Source organism: Ammospiza nelsoni, chromosome 11 (assembly GCF_027579445.1).
Source record: "Ammospiza nelsoni isolate bAmmNel1 chromosome 11, bAmmNel1.pri, whole genome shotgun sequence".
NCBI classification, from domain to species: Eukaryota; Metazoa; Chordata; class Aves; order Passeriformes; family Passerellidae; genus Ammospiza; species Ammospiza nelsoni.
Window position 1 is genome coordinate 18911473 of NC_080643.1, and position 22807 is coordinate 18934279.

Genomic DNA, 22807 nt, shown 5'->3' on the forward strand with positions numbered 1-22807 from the left:
AGATTATTTTTCTACCTATATAATTGTTACAGCAATTCTAAAGATTATAATCTTGTGTTCAACTCAGTAAATCATATTTAATCTCCTCAATCATATTCTCCCTTCCCTAAAAGCATGGATATTCCTCTGCAGAAAGAGAAATTCTAAAGATTATAATCTTGTGTTCAACTCAGTAAATCATATTTAATCTCCTCAATCATATTCTCCCATCTCTGAAAGCATGGGTATTTCTCTGCAGAGGGATAAGGTGGTTGGGTTTGGTTCTGCAATGATGCATGGTCCTGGTGGGACTTTATTGGAATAGGAAAGTAGGGTGAGGATTTGGGGGATGGAGAGATGTGACCCTGCTCCTAAAGTCTGTGTGGACATCATCCCTGTGCTCCCGAGGGGTGGGACCAGCACCAGCACATGGCTTCGCTTGAAGATTTTAGAATGAGTGTGATGATCAAGTCAGTAACAAAAATATTAAGAAATGTTAATAAAATTACAAATTAATGCATATATATCACATATTATCTTCTCTCTTTAATATAATGCTGTAAATATTGCAAGAGAAAGAACAGTAATTGAAAACATTTATGGCTTCTTGACATGCTGACCCATTGCTAAAAAAAATGAAAGCCTCATTGTTATTTTTTTTTTATTTCTGAAAATGAATATAAAAATTATCTCTAATATTTCCATCTAGAATTGCAACATTTTAATGCTAAGCCTAATGCACTGGATTTAAAATGAGAGAAACAGAATTTAAGCCATCCCATTAATGGAAAAGCTCAATAGAGCACTAAAGCAGAGAAAAGGCAGCATTGTGCAGAATGTTACAGTCAAATAAAACCTCCAAGGGCTCTGTGTTCCCTTTCCAAGAGGGCACAATTGATGAGGAAAGTGTGAATATCTGAGTGGTCTAAAAGCCCTCTCCAAAACTCACACTGAGGTGATAATTTTTGTGAATTTTGGTGCTAATTTTTGATGCATTTTACAGCTCAAGAGAGATGATTGGAGGCTCTGTTCTTCCCTGCTGTGTTACATAAAGCAAATTCTCTGTTATCCCCACCCTGGGCATGCAGAGCACCTCGAGTGCTGTGCCCAGCTCTGGCCCCTCAGTTGGGGAAGGACCTTGGGACACTGAGCACATCCAGAGGGGACAACGAGGCTGGAGAGGGGCTGGGAACACAAACCCTGTGAGGAACCCCGGAGGGAGCTGGGGGTGCTGAGCCTGGAGAAAAGGATGCTCAGGGCTGCCCTCATCACGCTGCACAGCTCCTGAAAGGTGCCTGTGCTCAGCTGGGGCTGGGCTCTTTCTCCAGGCAGCACTGACACACCCAGAGCACACAGCCTCAATCTGCACCAAGGGAAATACAGGTTGGCTAGCAGGGAAAAGTTTTTCATAGAAAGGGGATAGAGTTCTGGAACGGCCTGGAATGGATGGAGTCCCCATCCCTGGGTGTGTTTAACAAAGCCTGGATGTGGCACTGGGGGCCAGGCTTTAGTTGGGGTGTTGGGGCTGGGCTGGACTCGATGACCTTGAAGGTCTCCCCAACCCAGTGATTCTGTGAATTCTGTGAATTCTGGGTTAGCCAGAGCCCTGTGCTCAGGGCCACTGAACATCCAAAGGACCCTGCAGCTTGTGGGCCTGCAGGGCACCAGGAGAAAGCAGCAGCAGCATTTGAGAGAAGATTGGAACGGTGGACAGAGGAGATATCCTCACCCTTCACACTCACTGTGGAGTTAAATTCTTTAAAATTCTGTCACCTGAGGTGAGACATGGTGTGCTCAAGCTATTGCTCTGAGCTCAGCTGCTCAGCAGACTAATTGTTCAGCATGTTTACTTTTCACCTGTTACATCCCTTGGATGTCACAGGTTACCCCTCCCCGTCATTCCGGTGGGCTTTATCAGGCACTGTCGCCTTGCTGGGTTTATTTTGGTGCCACACTGGGTGCACAGAGGGTGGGCAGCTCACAGAGCTCCTGGTTTCCCACCAAAATCCTTCCTTTCCCAAAATCCCTCCCTTCTTGGAGCAAGGAGCTGGGTCCTGAGGAAGGGGAAGGTTTGGTCCTGAGGTCTCTCTGGTCAGGAGGAAGGATTTGAGGGGTCTGGGTTATCACAACCCTTCTGTTGTTAGTCTAAATTGAATAAAAGTTTTTTAAATGCCTCTCAGTTGCCCCATCTCTGGGTCAGGAAAAGAGTATTGTGTGTGATGATGTAGAGGATCTTTCCTAAAAAACACATCTCTGCTTTGTCCAGGGCTGGCTGACTTGGAATTAAATAAACTCCTGTTCCTGCTGCCTGAGTTTTGAACAGGCCTCCACTGGTGAAAATTAGGGAGAAACTCCAAAGCAGCTTCAAATCTCTTTTAGAGATTTCAGTGTGATAAGAATGGGATTACAGGCTGAAAATAATCACTCAGATTAGATTTCTCATGCTTCTTGTTTGTGCTGGGGTAGGAGATGATTTGCTTTTCTCTCAGGCTCCTGAGGCGCTGCAGAGGAGCAGCAGAACATTGGAGTGCCAGTGGGAGGAAAGGGAATTCTCTGGCATTGATGTATTTATTTCTGTAAGGAAACATTTGAATAAATCCTTAACATTTAAGAGGATGGGAAGTGGCAGATGGTGACAGCTTTGGGGTTTGTTTTAGCAAGGTGAAGACTGATTTGTTGAAATTGTTGTAAAACCTCACCAAGAGGTTTGTAATAACCAATGGTGTGATAACCATCCCTGTGAATACTTTGAGATATTTTTGTTTAGCAAAGATTCTTCCTACTCAAGCTCCTGTGAGGGGATTCTATCAGTGGATACAACTTGAATGATTGAATATTTTTTTAAACCATGTAGCCATGCATAAGGACCTTCTTAGGTATCCCCAGCAAATAGAAAAGTGCAAAAATGATAAAATAATATTCAGTGCAAAATGAGAGATGAAACTACCTTGGAAACCAACCCACCAATCCACCTCTGAATTAAAATGTGTGCACACTCACACATTTTAATTCATAGAGATCTCCTACTTCTTGTGTGTTCCAGAAAAAGGTAAATGATCATTTTAATTATCATCATCATGATCATTTTAGCGCCAGTGGGAGTTTGATGGTGACTTCCATGGGGTCAATTAGTATTAATGAATATATTCCCTTATTGGAGCTGAACAGAGTGGGGAAACCCTGTGAAAGTTTGGATCATGCACAGCTCAGGGCACAGGAGATCAGGAATTCTCCAAACCCGGGTGTGATGACACCACTCCCAGAATGAAGCACATTTTTGGTGCCTTAAAATCACAAATAACAAAATCCTTCATCAAAATATCATTATTTAGCAAAAACCTCCTGAATATAAAAAAAAAAGCCCCTCCTGAATATCATTATTTAGCAAAATTCTTCGTCAAAACACCATTATTTAGCTAAAACCTCCTGAATATAATTATATCATTGTTTAGCAAAATTCATCGAGATATCATTATTTAGCAAAAAACCTCCTGAATATGAAAAATACCCTCCTGAATATCATTATTTGGCAAAATTCTTCATCAAAATATCATTATTTAGCAAAAATTTCCTGCATATCAAAAAAAAACCTCCTGAATATTATTATTTCACAAAAACGTCCTGAATATCAAAAATATCCCCCTAAATATCCTTATTTCGCAAAATTCTTCATCAAAATATCATTATTTAACAAAAAACCTCCTGAATAAAAAAAGCCTCATGAATATCATTATTTAGCAAAATTCTTCATCAAAATACCATTATTTAACAAAAACCTCTTGAATATAAAAAAAACCCTCCTAAATATCATTATTTCAAGTTCCTTCATCAAAATTCTTCATCAAGATATCATTATTTAGCAAAAATCTCCTGAATATCAAAAAAAAATCCCCTCCTGAATATAATTATTTAGCAAAATTCTTGATCAAAAATATCATTATTTAACAAAAACCTCCTGAATATAATTATTTAGCAAAAAAACTCCTAAATATTAAAAAAACCACCCTCCTGAATATCATTATTTAGCAAAATTCTTCATCAAGATATCATTATTTAGCAAAAATCTCTTGAATATCAAAAAAACCCTCCTGAATATCATTATTTAGCACAAACTTCCAGAATATAAATAAACCAAAAAAACACTTCCTGAATATCATTATTTAGCAAAATTCTTCACCAAAATATCATTATTTAGCAATAACCTCCTGAACATCAAAAAAATAATCCTGAATATCAAAAAAACCACCCTCCTGAATATCATTATTTAGTGAAATTCTTCATCAAAATACCATTATTTAGCAAGAACTTCCTTAATATCAAAAAACTCTCCTGAATATGATTATTTAGCAAAATTTTTCATCAAAATATCATTATTTAACAAAATAAACTCCTGAATATCAAAAAAATCCCCTCCTGAATATCATTATTTAGCAAAATTCTTGATCAAAAATATCATTATTTAACAAAAACCTCCTGAATATCAAAATTAACCATCCTGAATATTATTATTTAGCAAAATTCTTCATCAAAATATCACTATTTACCAAAAACCTCCTGAATATCAAAAATACCCTCCTGAAAATCATTATTTAGCAAAAAGCTCCTGAATATCTCTCAAGCTCCTGAGGTGCTGCAGAGGAGCAGCAGAACACTGAAGTGCCAGTGGGAGTAAAGGGAATTCTCTGGCATCGATGTATTTATTTCTGTAAGGAAACATTTGACTATATCCTTAACATTTAAGGATTCATTAAAATTTTCCTTTTCTTTTTTTCTTTTCCCCTTTTTTTTTTTTAATTTAAATAGGCAAATTTAATAATTTGTCTATATCCTTAACATTTAAGAATTCATTAAAATTTTCCTTTTCTTTTCTTTCCCCTTTTTTTTTAATCCCTCCTGTGATTTACCCATCTGGGTCTCCCTGTGGGGGCAGCTGGAGCCTTTTCCAGCTTTCCCAGCGTCTTGGGGTAAATGATTTAGGGCTGAAATATGCAGAGGTTATCAGCATTGAACTACAAAAAAGCTGAGTGGTTCCATGTACCTTTATTTGTTTGATTTCATACCGGATCATTTTGTGGCTATCAAGGGGATCATCGCTGGCAGGAACCACCTTTTCACTGGAGATTTTTGCTCTGATCACTGGAAAAGAGAGAGAGAAAAAAAAAAAAGGATTTATATGCACATGAGCAGTGCCAAATTTTACAAGGAAAAATGAAAAATTGTATTGATAGATTTTGGCATTGTTTTGACACTTCAGGTACGAGTAGATTTGAAAGATTTTACCATAAGAGCGCCAGCTGAGCTCCTGAAAACAAAAGTGGGCTGTCTGTGATGGAAATGTGAATTCCCAAGAGTGTGGAAACCTGACTGATGTTACCACTCAGTTTTGACAAAAGATGTCCATCAAAATCTCTGGAAGACTCGAATCCCATAAAATTTGACAAAATACCCATCATTACAATCAGTGAGCAGAGGAAAGGGACACGGCTGTTGATTGCAGAATTGTTGAGCCAATAAATAGACTCGAAATGAACCCCTGAAAGCCTGTGCCAGGCAAGATGAAAACATTGATTTCATGCATGAAATGAGAAGAATAATCTTATATTCACTTTTCTGGGGTTTAACAGAGCATGCCATTAGTTGTGTTAACCTGTAGAAATCAATTACTTCCTTAATTCATTTCTTGTTCTTTAATCAAGGAGAGTAGGATATTTTATGAAAGAAGAAATGGATTCTTTTCCCCTCTCCTTGTCTGAGGCATCTCTCTTGTGTGTGATGTTTAAAATACATCAGAACACTTTGGAAATACTAAAATTAGACTGAATTGCTTGATGCCCCCAAGATAAATGCATCAGAACACAGCTTGGATTTCAGCTGAGCAGAATTTTGTTTGGCACAACTAACAGAACATACCCGTTTCCTCTTTGCTCTTCAATTTAGTTATTTGATCAGGAAGCACCATCAGAAAAACAAAAGCAATTTCTATTCAATTTCTTATCTTCTGGATTAGATGAATAATAATAATTAAAATTGCCTATGTTTCCTTTACAGGCAAAGCTAAAGAAAATAAAAAAGCAGAGACATAGGAATATTCATTGTTTTGTTGTGGTTCTAAGAATATGGAGCACGGCCAAAATTCCTTTGTGGATTTTATCCCCCTAAATTAGTGAGAGCCCCATTTTTGCTCAGTTTTGGATGGTCACTGCTGCAGCTCCTGGGTTAGAGCAGCCTGAGTCTTGAACAGGCCTCCACTGGTGAAAATTAGGGAGAAACTCCACAGCAGCTTCAATACACAAATCTATTTCAGAGATTTCAGTGTGATAAGAATGGGATTATAGGCTGAAAATAATCACTCAGATTAGATTTCTCATTCTTCTTGTTTGTGCTGAGCTAGGAGATGATTTGCATTTCAGTGCTTGTGGACAGACACTGGCAAAGCCAGAGCAGAGCACAGTTTTGTGACATCCAAATCACATGTTCCCCCTTTAAAACTCCCATTTTTTTTATCTAGATTTGCCTCAATTTTTTTTCTTTTTTAATATTATAGTTAAAGAAAAGGAATAGGAAACCCAGGCTGAAACACAGCCAGGAGGAGATCAGTCCCACCTAACACTGAAAAATTCCCATTTCCTCACTAATTAGCTGAGCAAACTGGATGGGATAATCAAGGTGTTAAATTATTATTAAAATCAACCTGTTAATTATTATTAAAGATGCAGTTGCCTGCAACTTCCAGGCTCCACCAGGATGCTCCCTCCATTAAACCTTCTTGAGGAGCATTTTGGACTTGTTGGGAGGAGAGAGTTCTTTTCAGTACAAGCATTAATTTATTCTTTTAAATTCCTCATTTCACGTGGAAAGTGGCAGCATCTCTTTAATCATCTGCAGATGTGAGCAACCCCAAAATTCACTGTGTGCCTGCAGTCTCTGATCTCCTTCCAGGGGACAAGGGCTGTGGGCTGGGAGTGCTCTGCCCTGCTGAAAGGGACAAATTAGGACGGTGCTGCTTTGTTTTGAGATGCTCTCCTTTGCATCATCAATCCCTAAAAAAATTTGAAAAGATTTCTCATTAAGGAGTCTGTTCAATTCTGAAGGAAAGGACTGAGAAAACAACATTATTTTCCCAGTGCCATAACATGGTTCATGTGCAGGGAATCTTTTCCTGCCGACTCAGCGTGGGATATTCAAAACTGCTTTCCCCATGTGTCCCATGTTGAAATACTGTGCATTTCCATATTTTTATGAAATTCTACTTGTTAGCACGTGAGAGGAAGGTTACGGATAATCCGTGATAGCTCCAGGGGTCTCCATGGAGCTGTGCAAGGCTGAAAGTGCAGCGTCCTGGGGTTTGTCATGCAGAGACCTTTTAGTGGGTGTGTAGGTGAAAATGAGAAGCATTTCTGTGTTGTGTGTGTTTAAGACTAAACTTCCAGATGGCAAAAGATGAAAAAACTGAGATTGATTTTTTTTTTTTAACAGTAAGGAAGTTTAATTGTCCAAACTTTGAGCTATTTTGGTTTTGTCCTTCCATTCTCCAAACGCACAGAGATCTTTTGGCGCCTTTTAATTCTTCTTGGGCTCCTTTTTATTTTTTATTTTCTGTGCATTAATTTTTTTTTTCTTTTTTTTTTTTTTTTTTTTTTTTTTGCCATCAGTGTCGTCTGGCTGTCTCCTCAGCCCTCTGATTCATGTGGTTGCTCCTGTTTTTAACCACAAGCATTCCTGCTGCAGCATTCCTGGGCATCTCCCTCTCCTCCCTCCCTGCTGCCTCGGGGGCTCAGGATTGCTCCGACTCTGCACTTCTTGGTTTGGAGCATTCCAGGCCCGGCTTGGCCTCTCTGTGTGACTGGGAACAGCCTCTGGTTGTTCAGTAATAATGTCATTTTAGCTGTTATTGCTTCCTTATGAGGAATTTGCATCTATGGAATACATAGGCACGGATTTCACGTTGCAGCGCCAGCAATTCCGAATGCCTGGGATTCGTTGTGCACTGAAAATACAGATTTGAACATTTCAGTAGGAGGTTGTAGCTCTTCTGTGGACTCAACTTTGATAAAATGTCATTTTTTTATCCTCACTGGGGTTGTCTCAGGTGACTGAGCTGGAATGAAATGAATTTGAGGTATAGGAGGACAACGCTCAGCCCTTGGGCCCTCTCCTGAAATGTGTTAAGAATATATTTAATCCTTCTTTCCTGAATAATAATGATCCTCTACCAACCATTTGTAAATCAATAGGAGATCATTTTAACTGGGTAAAACACAGCACATATTTAGTTTGTCATTTGGTATATTTGTGTTTATACAGTCAGGAGAAAAGTGTCAGGTTTGGTACAACACAGAAGGGTTTATATGCAATAAAGATAGAAAGAGAGGCATTAACCTGGGTGATTTCCTTCTGGAATTAGCTACACTAATTAATACTAATTAAATAATCACCACTTTGTGTGTTAGAGATTTTTGTGATCATGAGGAGCTACTTTTATTACAGGTAGATTTCCTTACTCTGAGGGAATTCCCTGCCATGAGATTAATTTTACTGCACCACAGTGACAAAAGCAATGAAATCTGAAGGGAGAGAAGACACAAGGAACTGAGCAGTCACTGCAGGGCCCATTCCAAGGCACACATATGGATGAAATCTGGATAAACCAAATCCTCTTAAGGATTGGTTTATCATATTATTCATGAAAAATAATATATGAATATAAAATATATCAATATTAAAATATTAGACTATAATAGAATAATATTTTATAGTAATATAGACCTATATAAATATATTAATATATAATATATTGATATACTGAAATTAATATATTCCCTAAAAGTAGTGTCCTTTTTAGACTCTGAGTTATTTCCAAGGCAATAACTGAGAGAAAACTGTGAGTGAATAATTACTCTCATTGTTACAAGTTGGTATTATTAAATAAGACATTCTGTATTACAGTATTTAATATTAATATAATATTACTCTACTTAAACAAGTGGTGAGATTATGCTCAACAGTCCAAGTGTTGGAAGACAGACAACTCTACTCAGCTAAAATAATCAATTTTTCTGCTCCTTCATAAAGAAAAGCAAATTGGTGTTTACTCCCCAAATAAACTTTATAATCCTAAGAAGCAGGAGGTAAAGGAGAAGAAAAAACTGATGAACAAATGAGATCTTTTCCTCCACTCTCTGTTCAGTACCAGAAACTGCATAGGGAAAAATAATTATTTAGGAAGATGTTTAAGACACTGCTGGACATCGGAAGTAGAAATTCAATAAATTAAGAAATTGAGGATACTGCTGGACATATAACAAGAAAATGTGCTCTATAGAAATCCTTATGCGCATTCTTGTTTTAAATCTATAAATAGATAAATAGGTAAATAGATATAGGCATATTGAGGAAGAATCTGGGTTTCTGTGCCTCCAGTTCACTTCAGGTTTTTGACAGGCTCCACCAGAGCTCTGTGAATAGAAATGAGATCTCCACCTCTTCTGAGCAGCCTTCCTCTGCAGAAATCAGGAACGTTCCATTCCTATCTCACAAGTTTATAACCACAGTCAGATCTGCCACAAAAACCTTGAAATGAGACTTCAAAAACTGTTGGCAGGAAAAGATGTAAGCTACTGAAAAGTTATCATCAAGACCCATGAAGCTCTTTTTTTTTTCTCTTATATTTTAAAGGCTCAATTTAGCCCTTTCATTTAATTAAATATAAAATACAAAGAGTAATTTTTGGGCACTCCTTTCCACCTGTCTCTTTAGTGTCTGACACTTCAGTCCAGCTGCTCTTAGATGTTCTTGGAGGGACAAGGATGAAAAGATTCAAGGAGGGGGAGCTAAATGAGAGTGTGTGGCTGTAGCGTGGATTGAGGATGGCATCCTAAATATAGATTAAAAGCATCCAAAAAGGGTTTTTCTGGAAAAGCCAGAGTGTGCAGTATGAAATATAGCAGAGTTATGGACACAGAATATGGATGCGCATCATTTTGAAGGCACTTATACTCAAACTAACTTCCCTCCAGAAAAGTCTGGCTTTTCTCCAAAATGAAAGCACTTTTATACACAATATTCAGCTGTTTTCTGCTCACTCTTTTGCTGGATGATTAACTCAGACTTCTGTCATCTATCTATTATCTCTATCTATCTATCCATCCATCCATCCATCCATCCATCCATCTGTTATCTGTCTATTTATCAGAGCTTTTTCACTCTTTGGGGTTCAGGAGCTTAAAACTTGTTCCATGAATGTTTCAAATTCCTAGAAGAACCCATGGTAAAAGGAAAAATCCTACAATGACAATTGCTGAGGCGTTGAGTTTATGCAAACTCAGTTCAAAGACTCTTCTTGTCCAAAAGTGATGGGTTTTGGGAGGTGGGGGACAAGAGGGCTTTTATTTCTTCAAAAGTGTATCTGTAAACTCCTTTTTTTTCTCAGAAGTTATTGAAAGAGGATTTTGCCTCATTGCAACACTTTCATGGGATCCAACGCTGTTTTATATATCCAAAGGAATCCAAATAATCCAGTTCAATTATTTTTTGCAGCAGTTCTGATCCCAGGCTACTCAAACATGGTTGGAACATGACATTGTGGTGACTTGGGCCCATGCACTGAAGGAATTTGTCTGAGGAACGTGCGGAAGAGTCCACATGAGGGGTTTGGAGCTGTAAAGGTCGAGTTATCAGGTCCAGCGATTTAGAATGATAAAGCAGAATTTAGAATAACAGAATAATAAATAGAATTTAAAATATTAGAATAATTTAATAATAAAGCAGTAATAGTAATAGTAATAGTAACAGTAATAGTAATAGTAATACATAGTAAAAGTAATAGTAATAGTAATAGTAATAGTAATAGTAATAGTAATAGTAATAGTAATAGTAATAGTAAATTGGAAGTAAATTAGAATAATAAAGCAGGAGAGAGTTGAACTGGCTCTGGGCTCTGCAGGCTGGGTGGCAATGGCTGTCCCTGTCCCTGTCCCTGGGGTGACAGGCTGGGGTTACTTCCAGTTGTGTTGTTTTCCCTTTATTCTGCTTTCTTAGCTGGCTGCAGCAAAATGGAAATCCATTCTCAGTTCCCCTGTGGAAACTCTTAACAATTTTCCACCACCTGATAAAGATGTGCTTGTCTATTTTTCAGAGCTCCTCATTTAAGTAACTGTATCACTTTCTGTTTCCTATTTTGTTTATCTTATTATATACATTATATATATATATATATATATAAAATGATATATAACATACGATATTATATATATGGTATTATGATATATAACATATGATATTATGATATGTAATGTTTCCTATTTTATAGAACCTAATTTATTTTCCAGTCACGTAATGGAAGCTTCCAGAACCGCTGCATTAACTAATCAATGGTGCAATAGTGATGATTTTCATTTGAATATTGGGATAAACCACCTGGAAATGAACCACTTGGAAATAAACCACCTAGAAAATAAACCACCTAGAAATAAACCACTTAGAGCAGAAACAGCTGAATATTGTGCATGAAAGTGCTCTCATTTTGGTCAAAGGACAGATTTTTACAGAGAGAAGTTAATTTGGATTTAAGGGCCTTCAAAAGGATGCACATCCATCCACATTTGCAGTGTTGGTGGTGCCCCAGGTTTTGTCCCAGTCAGAACAAAGCTCAGCCAGGAGTTTTCCATAAATAAATTTCCTCAAGCAGAAGAGTAGTGATTTCCTTCAGGGGGTCGCTGTGGGATGAAGAAAGAAGGGTTTTTATTAACACCCTGTCACCACAAGTGCTCACATTTGTATTCTGCAGGAGAAAGCTGGGGAAATGTGATAATGAGATGTTCAGCAGTGCCCATCTCCAGTCTGGGAGGGGAATGAGTTCAGAGGGCTCAGAGTGAAGCTGGAAATGCCAGAAGGGGACTGGAATCCATGGGGGGAGCTGCTCCAGGGGGATTATCTGTGTGCAGCCTGGCCAGCAAACACCCCTGCAGCTCAGATTTGCCTCCACTTGAAGTCAGGCATGTGGAAATGGCCAAGAATTGAAATGTGAGCAAGCAGAAAGCAAAATAACTTCAAGTTTGTGAGCAGAACTCATCTACTGCTGTCACCTAAAGTTAAGTTGTGGTAAAATAATGCAAAGAGTCCAAGAAAACCTCTGGGGAGAGGGTGTGACCAGAGTATTTCACTGGCCTTTATGTGTGGAGGGCACAGAAGCTGAACCCAAAATGTTATGGTACCTTGGAGGAGAATAATGGCAAGAAATTCCATCAGAGCTGCCAAGGAAGCCAAGAAGAGGGTGAAAGTTTGGTTTCAGGAGCGCACAGATATGACAGAAATAATCTTTAGATAGGGAGCTAGACATCTGAGACACTTAACGTTTCTTGCAGAGAGGGAGCAAAGTCAACAGGCAAAGAGAAGGAATAATCAGCCTCCAAAAAAAAGAGGAATCTGCACAGAATTTGTCCTAAGAGACCAAAATTAATGAACTCCCTTAAAGCAACACTGTACAGGATAGAATAGATACCTGGGATAGAACCCTAAATTAAACATGGTCTGTTGGCTGCTGATTTATATTCCTCACAAAACCTCTAAAATGTACAAGAGGGTGTAAAATCTTCCTCATTTAGAGCAGCTGTCCCATCTGTCCAGCATTGCCACTCTCCCTTTCCCTGCTTTTTTCTGACTACGCATGCTGGATTGTTCACTGGTGTCAGAGCTTTACTTGCCATATTTGCTTATGGTAAAGCTTTGGTTCTCACCAATGAAGAGAGCAAAATAACTTGATTAAATATTAATGTATACAGAAAATATTGTCATTTCTCAGAATACATATGAGAGAAAGAAAGAAGTTTTGGTAACGCAGATTGTAACCCTGATTGAAGCTCCCAGCTATCTCTAATGCTGCCAAAAAGAGGCAAAAGTAATTGACTGATTGACATAAAATAATGTTTGAACATAATTAATTAAATACCCAATGGATACCTTTACATACACACTGATAATTTTATCAGTGGCAAAAGTTATTGACTGAATGACATAAAATAATGTTTGAAAAGAATTAATTTAATACCCAATGGGTACATTTACATACACACTGATATTTTTATCAGTGTGTGCACACATATTTTATCAGATATTTTTATATTATTTTAGAGGTAATTCTGGGGAGAATTAAGGTTTTGTTCTCTGAGTGTTTCAGTATTTGGTTTGCATGTGTTGGCTTCCAGCAGGAGAGGCAGTGGTGCTGTGTCAGTCACTTGAAATCTCTGGGAATGTGTTCCATACATCCCTGGGAGCAGGAATCATTTCTGCCATGAGCAATCATCCCTGATTTTATTATTTTATGGCTCAATAAATTGCCTTTAACCTTAACGCATTATTTTATGTCAATCAGTCAGTAACTGTGTAAGACCTTTCCAGACCAAGTCCCTGAAGAGCAAATATTCTGGATTTATCTGCTCATGCTCAAGGATTGGCCAACTATACTCCCATGAAAATGCCAATATTTTTGTCCTTTTCCCAATTAAAATTGCCTTCATTTTTCTCTAGTCTGAGCCCCAAAAAGGAGGATCTGCTGGTGCTGTCACTCCATCTCACATATTTTAAGGTGGTTTGTGTTGCATGGGAAAGGTTTGCACTCTGTGTTTGCAGAAGCTCTCCTGCCTTTTACTGCTTCAGGAATTTGCTTTGCAGCTTGGTGCCATGTGAATCCTTGTCTTTATTTACAATAAATAGCCTGAGCTGAACTCAGGAACTCAATTCCTATTACATTGGATCTTTCAGAATCTCGTTATGAATTTAGTGGGACACTTCCAGTCAGTTCCAGACTGCCTCTGCCATGGGTGTCCAAGTGTTTCACCTCCAATTGGCTTTGTTGGAGGTTTTTTAAAGCCAAACTTGCTGGCCACCATCACTACCTCTGGAAATAGTTTAAAATATCCATTTGTTAAATTCCTGTAAAGAACATTCCCAGTGTTGGGGCAGGGGCAGGCTGGAAGTGAAGGCTGATGTGTGTCAGAATGGCTCAGGCAGTGTTTGGGGGGGTCAAAAATGACTCCCAAGCTCTCACAGGAGTGCTGCCAAATTATTGATGGTGCTGCCAGGCTGGGGATGAGATGGATACAACACACTGCCAGGAGAAAAAATCCCAGAAAATTATTCCAATGGCTCCTGTGAAGCCTTGGAGTGCAGGTGGCCCCCACAGCCTCGGATGCTTTCAGAATGCAGCCCTTCTTTTGCAGTGCTGGTTTCAGAATTATTGCACAGCTTGGGATTGTTTCAGACTGCAGGACAGAGAGATGTTTGCTTCAGGACCTGCTGAGCTGCTGCTTCATCCTGATCCTTTCAGGAGTGGAAACCCCACATTTTTATTTCTCTTTTGAGAACAAGTCAGTGTTGAATGCTCTTTGAATGATCTTTAAACAGCTGGAAAACAACAAATGTTTTTAGCAAATGGCTCATCTATCAATTAATCTTTCACCAGGACAGAGCAGCAAACCGAAGCTTAATTTCCAAACTGTAACTCAGCTCAGATGTTTGAGGCTGTGGGTTGAGTTCAGTGCTGGATGCAAACAGAATGAGCAGCAGCAAAGCTGCCCCAAAACTGAGGGTGAAAACATCTTATCCTCTGGATTTGCAGGATGGATTTTTTTATCTGTGAGTCTACATTTTATCTGTGAGTCTTCATCAGTCCTGCTCCACAGCTCCCAGACCCAAAGTTGAGGAATCTTTAGTTCAGAAGATGTTTCTGCTAGCTGGGATACAAAGGCAGTTTCATTTTTCCTGCTTTGCATTTTTGTTTCCTGACATTCCATCAATAAATGCTTATAGCCAGCTGTAAAATAACTAAATAATCTATAATGACTAAATAAATAACTGAAGTTGATTAGCACAGTAATCAAGTGAAGCACAGGTTCTGAAATCATGAGAAGGAAAAGTTGTGGAGCTTTCTGGACTATTAGAACAAAGGTGGTTTGGATCTGTAAGCACAGAGCTTGTTGAAGAATTTAATGTAAGTGTAGCAGGATTTTCCCTTTATTCTGTGAAAAGCAATGTATGGAAGAGCATTTCTTAGTCCTGGTGATGTTTCCAGTTGCATGAGAAGATAAGGGTGGTGAGATAATCCAATCTGTAACTGGGAAATCAAAGCCTTACAGGGAAGTTCATGACCTGGACTAAAACTCCCCTTTTGAGAAACTTTTGAAGACTGAAAACCCCATAAATACACTCCAAGCTGATAAAGCAGATACCAGGGATTTTTTTAAATTACCTTGTGGTAAGGATATTAATTTGCACTGCATTGTTTCTCAGTGTAAATTCTTTGCAGAATTTGATTACTCTGTAGGGTTTAATTAACCCTATTAGGGTTGATAATAAATCCTATAGGGTTATTTTAATAACCCTACAGAATTTATTAACAGACCTGTTCTAGTCTGCATCCAAGCTGCATTTCCGATTCAGCCTTTTGGGCTGTGGCAGGCTAATATTTATTCTCATTAGGACTCTCAGGTAGGGCAGGATTTTGTGCATCTCTGTGTTTTTGGCTCAGGATGCAAAAATTCCTCATGTTGAAGGCAGGAGTTGATTGGGTTTGCTCCCTTGTTAAACCAGAAGATTATGTGGTTTTTTGTTTTTTTTTAATTAGAAGAATACACTCAATTTATGAGAGCAAAGTTTTAGAATCTCATTTTTATAAACTTTCAACTAGAAGAGACGAGCGTATTTTTAACAGAAGTGTGGGATTCTTTTAACTTAAATATCACCTAAAAACTCCCCAAACTGATTTCCAAATGTTGTTCAAGGTCAGCTTTATTTTCACAGCTGCTCCTCGTGTTACCAGGAACATTTCTCTCTGCTTCACAAGCCTCAGATCCCACATCATTTCACTGGTAATCAACATCTGCCCAATTTCAGCTGCAGAATAACACTCCCTTTATGCTCCAAGCCCGTAGGACAACATACATGGTGTTATTGTGGATTTCCATTCATGGGGACACGGCCCTTCCTCGGGGTGGACAGAACCCCACATTGCTGAAATAATTTTTAATGAGGAAGTTTGGGATTAAAGTTGGCACATTAATAGGATTAAGAATTTGGCAGCCTTTCATGTCTCTGTTTTATATTATTTAGTCTTTGTTTCTGCCCTCAGTGTGTGTAGAATGTTGTTTTTGAAATGATGGGGTTCAGTTTCCCAGAGTTACAACAAATTATTTTAAATAAAAGTAACTCAGATTTTTTGTTTTCTTCTCCTGAATTTAGAGCACACTCAGCAACAAGTTGGTGTGACTGAGTTACTTCTAAGTCAGGCAAGCAGCACAATTCTTCTGAAATTTCATTTTACTCCCCAATACCCAGCTCTGGGGTATTTTTTTTCCACTAAAGCTAAATTAAGTTACGTTTTTCAGCTATGTCCTAATTGACAGGAATGTTGTGCTCAGTGGGTTTGGCTCCTTAAAATCCCATCCTGTTGTTCAGTTCTGTGATGCCACCTCCTTTTACAGGCACAGCTTTGAAGGGCTGGGAACAGTGCCATGAAAATGCAGTGAGAAAAGGAAGGAGAGCTCAGCCTGGCTTTTCCCAGCCCCTGCCCCATTTTCAGGCTGGAGTGGCAGAGCTCTCAAGGGCACTCATCCACACAATATTGGGAATTATCTCCCAGAGCTTCGTGGCATTGGCAGTGTGGTTCAAGCCTTGAATTCAGCACTGAAAAGTGAGTTAGGAAACATTTTCATGGATTTTTAAAGTTCTCCAACTGTTTGCTCCTATCCTAAACCCTCAAGTAGATGTAGGGTTATTTGTAGGTCTTGTTCAGGTTTCACCCTTCCTATTCCCAAACAGGAAATTCAGGCTCCATCCCAGCAAGCTGTTGCACAAATATTTTAGTGACATTTAGTGAATTAGTGAATTTAGTGAATTAATATTTTAGTGAATTTTTCCCTATTTAGCTGCAAAAGGAAGGACTCAGTGCCATTCCCACAGCAGCATTCCAGGTGTTTATTGACTGGAAATATTCAGGTTATTCACTGGATAGTCATGTGCAAAGGCACAGAATTGTAATCAGGACTTGACACCACAGCATTCCTGCAGCCAGGGGTTGTATAGGATTTTTGCATTTTTAAAAGCATTTAGAAGTTTCAGGCTGTGATACTCAGCAGTTTATGTGCCCTGAAATTATTCCTGACTTGCAATTCATGGGCATTTTTACCCATAATGGGCCTTTGCAGGGTGCCAGGTATTTTTTCTTCTCCCTAAATGCATCAGCAGCTCCTTTAAACTAAACAACTTCTTAGAATTCGTGCTGCCCAATTTTTTACAAATTTTATTTGAAATTGCTATTAACATGTATAAAATTATGCATAAAAGTAAGAATTTTTTTTTTTTATTTCTTTTGTACTTAGAGAAGTAAAGAAACCTGGTCTTCTTTTCTCTAACTGAGTTTTACAGGGCACTGTACAGCCAAAATTAATGAAGATGGGTTAATTTCTCAATAATTCAATAATTTTCTCTCAAAATTTCTGTTGATGAACCTAACATTTGTCATATAACAAAATGTGGATATAGGAATATATAAAATGTGGATATAAGAACGACTGTGAATATTGGCACAGGAAATGTGCATTATGATTCCTACCTGCTGGAATCATAATTTCCTGAGCACTGCTGGGACACACAGGACTGGAATTCTTTTTCCCTCAGCCCCTTGCTGAGGAAAAGGCTGAGATTTGCCTCATTTTCAGCCCCTCTGCATAATCCTACCAACATCAGGTTTGAAATAATTATAATTTTAACTTCTTTTAAGAAGATTCATTGGTTCTGGAGATGAAACTGGCAGCACTCTCCTCCAGTGGCACCGATGCTGCCTCCCCACTAAAATCCTTGCAAGAACCACACTCAGGTGGGTTTTTGCCTGTTCTTTGGGACAGAACTGGAACAGCACAAGCCCAGTACAGCATTTCTGCCACCCAATCCCCAATTCTTGGAGCAGAATTTCAGCTCCCACTCCTGGGTGTGAGCCATGAGTAATGGCAGATGCACATTCCTTCCTGGTGGAAGTGTGGCTCTGGAAATGTGCATTATTGGCATTGGAAATGTGCATTATTGGCACTGGGAATCTGCATTATTGGCAATGGGAGTGTGCATTATTGGCACAGGAAATGTGCATTATTGGTACTGGGAGTGTGCATTACTGGCTCTGGGAATGTCCATTATTGCCATTGGAATGTGCATTAGTGACAGTGGAAATGTGCATTACTGGCACTGGAAATGTGCATTATTGGCACAGGAAATGTGCATTATTGGCACAGGGAATGTGCTTTATTGCCAGTGGAAATGGGCTTTATAGGCACTGGGAATGTGCATTATTGGCACTGGGAGTGTGCATTTTTGGCACTGGAAATGTGCATTATTGCTATTGGAAATTTGCATTTTTGGCAATGGAAATGTGCATTGTTTGTACAGGAAGGTGCATTATTGGCACTGGGAATGTGTGTTATTGGCACTGGGAATGTGTGTTATTGGCACTGGGAATGTGCATTACTGGCACAGGGAACGTGCATTATTGGCACAGGGAATGTGCATTATTGCCATTGGAAATGTGCATTATTATTGGCACTGGGAATGTGCATTATTGGCACGGGGAGTGTGCATTATTGGCACAGGGAATGTGCATTATTGGCACTGGGAATGTGCATTATTGCCATTGGAAATGTGCATTATTATTGGCACCGGGAATGTGCATTATTGGCACGGGGAGTGTGCATTATTGGCACAGGGAATGTGCATTATTGGCACTGGAAATGTGCATTATTGGCACTGGGAGTGTGCATTATTGGCACTGGAAATGTGCATTATTGCTATTGGAAATTTGCATTATTGGCAATGGAAATGTGCATTATTGGCACTGGAAATATGAAATACTAACACTGGAAATGTGCATTATTGGCACTGGGAGTGTGCATTATTGCCATTGGAAATGTGCATTATTGGCACAGGGAATGTGCATTATTGGCACTGCTTTGCTCTCAGGGACAGGAGGTGGTGCAGAGCACTGGGATCTGCCTCTGCTCAGCAGGGCAGGAACAGAAATGAGTTTTCCCTGCCATGGAGAAGCCCCCAAAGCTGCAGGAATTGCAGCATTCCCTGAGCCCCGGTCAGGGGTGTCTGTGTGCCCGTGACCCAGGGTCCTGCCAAGAGCTCTCCTGACCAAGCAGCACCATCCAGAGCCCAGATTTTTAATAGGATCCACAAAAACCTCCACAGAAAGCCAAGGTTTATGACACGACTGTGCTTTGTGTAATTAAATTTGGCACAAAAAGGGCATTTTTAAATAACCAAGGTTCTTGAGGTTTGAGATCCAAAGCTTGGATGGACACTGAGCCCCCAAAGACACCAGGGGCAGTGGCACCACTGCTGAATTTGGCGCCACACCCCCCTGAAGGGCTCAGCAGCCAGTGGGTATCACAAAATAAAATAATAATAAACCATTGAATTTCACTGCTCACCTTTCCTCTCCTCACTTAGAACAAGCACCATCGCCGTTTCCAATGCATTCCCAAAGCTGATTTTTCCCACCAGGCAGAAATGACCTCCCACCTAATAATGTACAAATTAATCCATTCCAGCACAAAGCTGGATATTACATGGCACAGAGGCAAAACTGTGGGACACTGAGCCATGAAGGTTTTAATTTGAAACTCAATAATGAAGAAATAGCATATTGTGATTATCTCCCAGAAGAGCCGACTCTGAAAACTTAATTCTGGCGTATTTAAAGAAAATTTGTACTGTTATGTTTAAATGTGATTAAAATTTAATATATCATCTGGCACATCTTTACAGTGCTTGATCTCCCTGATCTTGGGAGATTTTAATGGGCTGAAAATGCTGCCAAGCTCCAGCTGTAAATTTCCATCCTATTTAGAAATGTGCCACTCTTCTCCAAAGCTGCAGAACTGCCTTCTGAAGCTATATTATATATATGTGTATGTATTCAAGACCTATTGGTAATTGCTGTTGAGTAAAAATACAATTTTCAATACATTTTTAAGAAAAATCAATAAGACAGTTTAAATCAGAAAGAATACAACCAACTTTGAAAGGAACTGGTGTAACACAGCTAAGTATTTACATATTTCTCCTACTGTCCAAAAAATAGCCCAAGGGGAAAAAGCAACATGAATTTAAAGTGCCAGACTTAAGAAAGGAATCAGTGCTGCCCATAGCCCCTTTTTGCCTCCAGATTGCCTGATTTGAAGCTCAAATTGGTCCAGCATTGAGGACAGGATGACAAATTCAGTGGCAAAAGGGAAATCTGTTACCTTGGCACTATCTGGTAAACTCAATTGCATCCATGTTTCTCTACAAAAAAGGCAATTATCCAAAGAGCTTTCATGTGCTGGCTTGGCACTGCAGGGCCTCACTACTGAATTTGTTATCCAGCACCTTCTCCCACATTTTTATGAGGAGAAAACCTGGGCATTGTGGTCAGCACTGCTAATTAACATGGACATCTGTTTAATTAAACCCCTCCAGTCCCAGGGCAAGTCCTCTGGGAAAGCAGAGGTGTTTGTTGAGGCTGAAGGATCTCAGCACATTTTAGGAGGGCCTCAGCAGCATTTAGAAGAGCACAAGAGGGATCTTGTATCTCTGGTTTTGTGTAAAAGGTGTGGATCTCCTGGTGCAGGCACTTCCTACAAATGAAGAGTTAAATTTAAAACTACTGAGAAGCTCATGACAATTTCTCCAACCTGTATTGTGGGAATCAGAAAAACAGAAACTTCCACAGACACTGAAGGGTTTGAGCTGCAGCCTTGGGAGAAGCTTGAATTGATGTAAAAATACAATACACAGATAATAAGTAGAAAAATCATAAACTTATGGTTCTATAGTTGTAAGAATGTGCCTTAAGTTAGTGAGCAGCTGTACTGCTGAGATGGTGAAGGGTTTGCAGTGTAGGGCTGGGGTTGTGTGGAGTGAGCTGAGAGTTCAGAATTATAACAGAAGCATTTGTGTGCATGTGAGACAGAAGCCATTGGACAAAAGTATCCACAGTGCAGCAGAAGTGAGTAACGGTGATGGGTTAGAAAAGCAAAATAAACCCTGTGGCAGCTGTCCATTGGGTTAGAAAGTTCTGTATTACCTTGGAACAAAGAACTTGTGACTGCTCTTGAGCTATGGCCCAGTGTTTGCTCCTCTAAAACCTCACAGCCCCTGAGACTGATGTTTATATGAGCAATAAATTTTTTTTAGCTTGAAAATAGTTCCATCCCTTCACCACTAGCAGTGATAAAGATACTGTACAAAATCCCATTCTCTCAAGGTTCTGTGGGAAGGTGAACAAATGAAAAGTGAGGCAGATGGCAGGACTGGCACAGCCCTCCTGATGTACCCTGGCAAATCCCACAGTCCAACCTCAGCCCTGCAGGCCTCTCCACCCATCCCTGACTTTGGGCAGGACCAGGAGCTCTCCCTGACTCCTGCTCTGTCAGACATCCCCTGATCCCTCAGGTTCTGCTGCCTGTGGGCATCCAGAGCCACAAAACCTTCCTGGCTGTGAAGGGCAAAGTGTCACAAAGGCAAAGCAAAAGAGCTTGTCCTGACTTAATTCATTTCAGTGCTTGTTTTTCCTTGGATCTCTCAAAAATGCTGTTGCCGAGTGGCTTCACACATTCAATTAGAGGTTCAGGGAGCATCAATTCAATCCTTCCACCTCCATCATAATCATGCTGGAGGAAATTAAAAATATTGCCTTTACAGAGTGGCTGAAAGACATGTGAGCAAGTCTGAGACTTTATCTCTTGTTTAACTGCAGAGTTTTGGGTCAGGCCATCTCTATTTCAATAAGATCTGCCAGGAAATCCTGTGAGGGAGTCCCTGGCTGTGTTTGTGGCTAGACAGGATGAACTTAATGAATTAATGAATTTTATAACTAAAGAAGTTAGTTATTAGGAACAGTCTCAGCACACAGCTGGGAGCCAGGTGACCCTGAGGTCTCTGAGGCAACAGGTGTGTCCCCAAGGCCACAGATGTGTCCCTAATGCCACAGGCATGTCCCCAATGCCACAGGTGTGTCCTCAATGCCACAGGTGTGTCCCCAGGGTCACAGGTGTGTCCCCAAGGGCACAGGTGTGTCCTCAATGCCAAAGGTGTGTCCCCAAGGGCACAGGTATGTCCTCAATGCCACAGGTCTGTCCTCAATACCACAATTGTATCCCCAGGGCCACAGATGTGTCCCAAGGGTACAGGTGTGTCCCCAGTGCCACAGGTGTGTTCCTGAGGCCACAGGTGTGTCTCCAGTGCCACAGGTGTGTTCCCAGTGCCACAGGTGTGTTCCCAGTGCCGCAGGTGTGTCCCCAGTGCCCCAGGTGTGTCCCCAGGCAGCTGTGGGGGCACACACAGCCCCAGTTCCCAGGGGATGAGCAGTGCCTGGCAGGGCTGCAGCCCTTCCTGCCGGGCACAGCTCCTCTCCCGGGCACAAAGGCTGCTGGCACAGGCCCGGGGGAGCTGCTGTGCCAAGCTGCTCCCTGGAGCTTCCTCCCACACGGGACAGGCAGCTCCACTCCAGCTCCTTCCAAGGGGGTTCACTCTGTTATTCAAAATGTTGTGGCTAAAGATCGTCCAGGAATTCAGCCATGAATGCCCAAAGCAGGTTTTGTGTGTGTGTGTGTGTGTGCATGCAAATGTACACACAAAAATGTGTGTGCATTTATTGGGATGAAGAATTTCCTTCATTCCCCACTTTGTGATATACAGAAATGGTATTTTAAAAGTATAAATAGTGAACAAAGGGATCCTTGACATAAACATTCCTCAGCCAAAAGAGGAAGTTTACTTGGATAGGAATATTTATAGGAGT

General features: G+C 40.0%; 2 protein-coding genes across 2 annotated transcripts in view; one reads left to right on the top strand and one right to left on the bottom strand.

Moving 5' to 3' along the window:
* The window catches only part of SYN2 (synapsin II), a 191479-nt gene that overhangs the window by 112294 nt on the left and 56378 nt on the right, over nucleotides 1-22807 (top strand). The gene's annotated exons all lie outside the window — the stretch shown is intronic.
* TIMP4 (TIMP metallopeptidase inhibitor 4) overlaps nucleotides 1-22807 on the bottom strand; it is a 33319-nt gene that overhangs the window by 8084 nt on the left and 2428 nt on the right. Inside the window, exon 2 of the mRNA XM_059479830.1 lies at nucleotides 5018-5115. Within this exon, the coding sequence (XP_059335813.1) occupies nucleotides 5018-5115 (98 nt within the window). The remainder of the gene's footprint in view (nucleotides 1-5017; nucleotides 5116-22807) is intronic.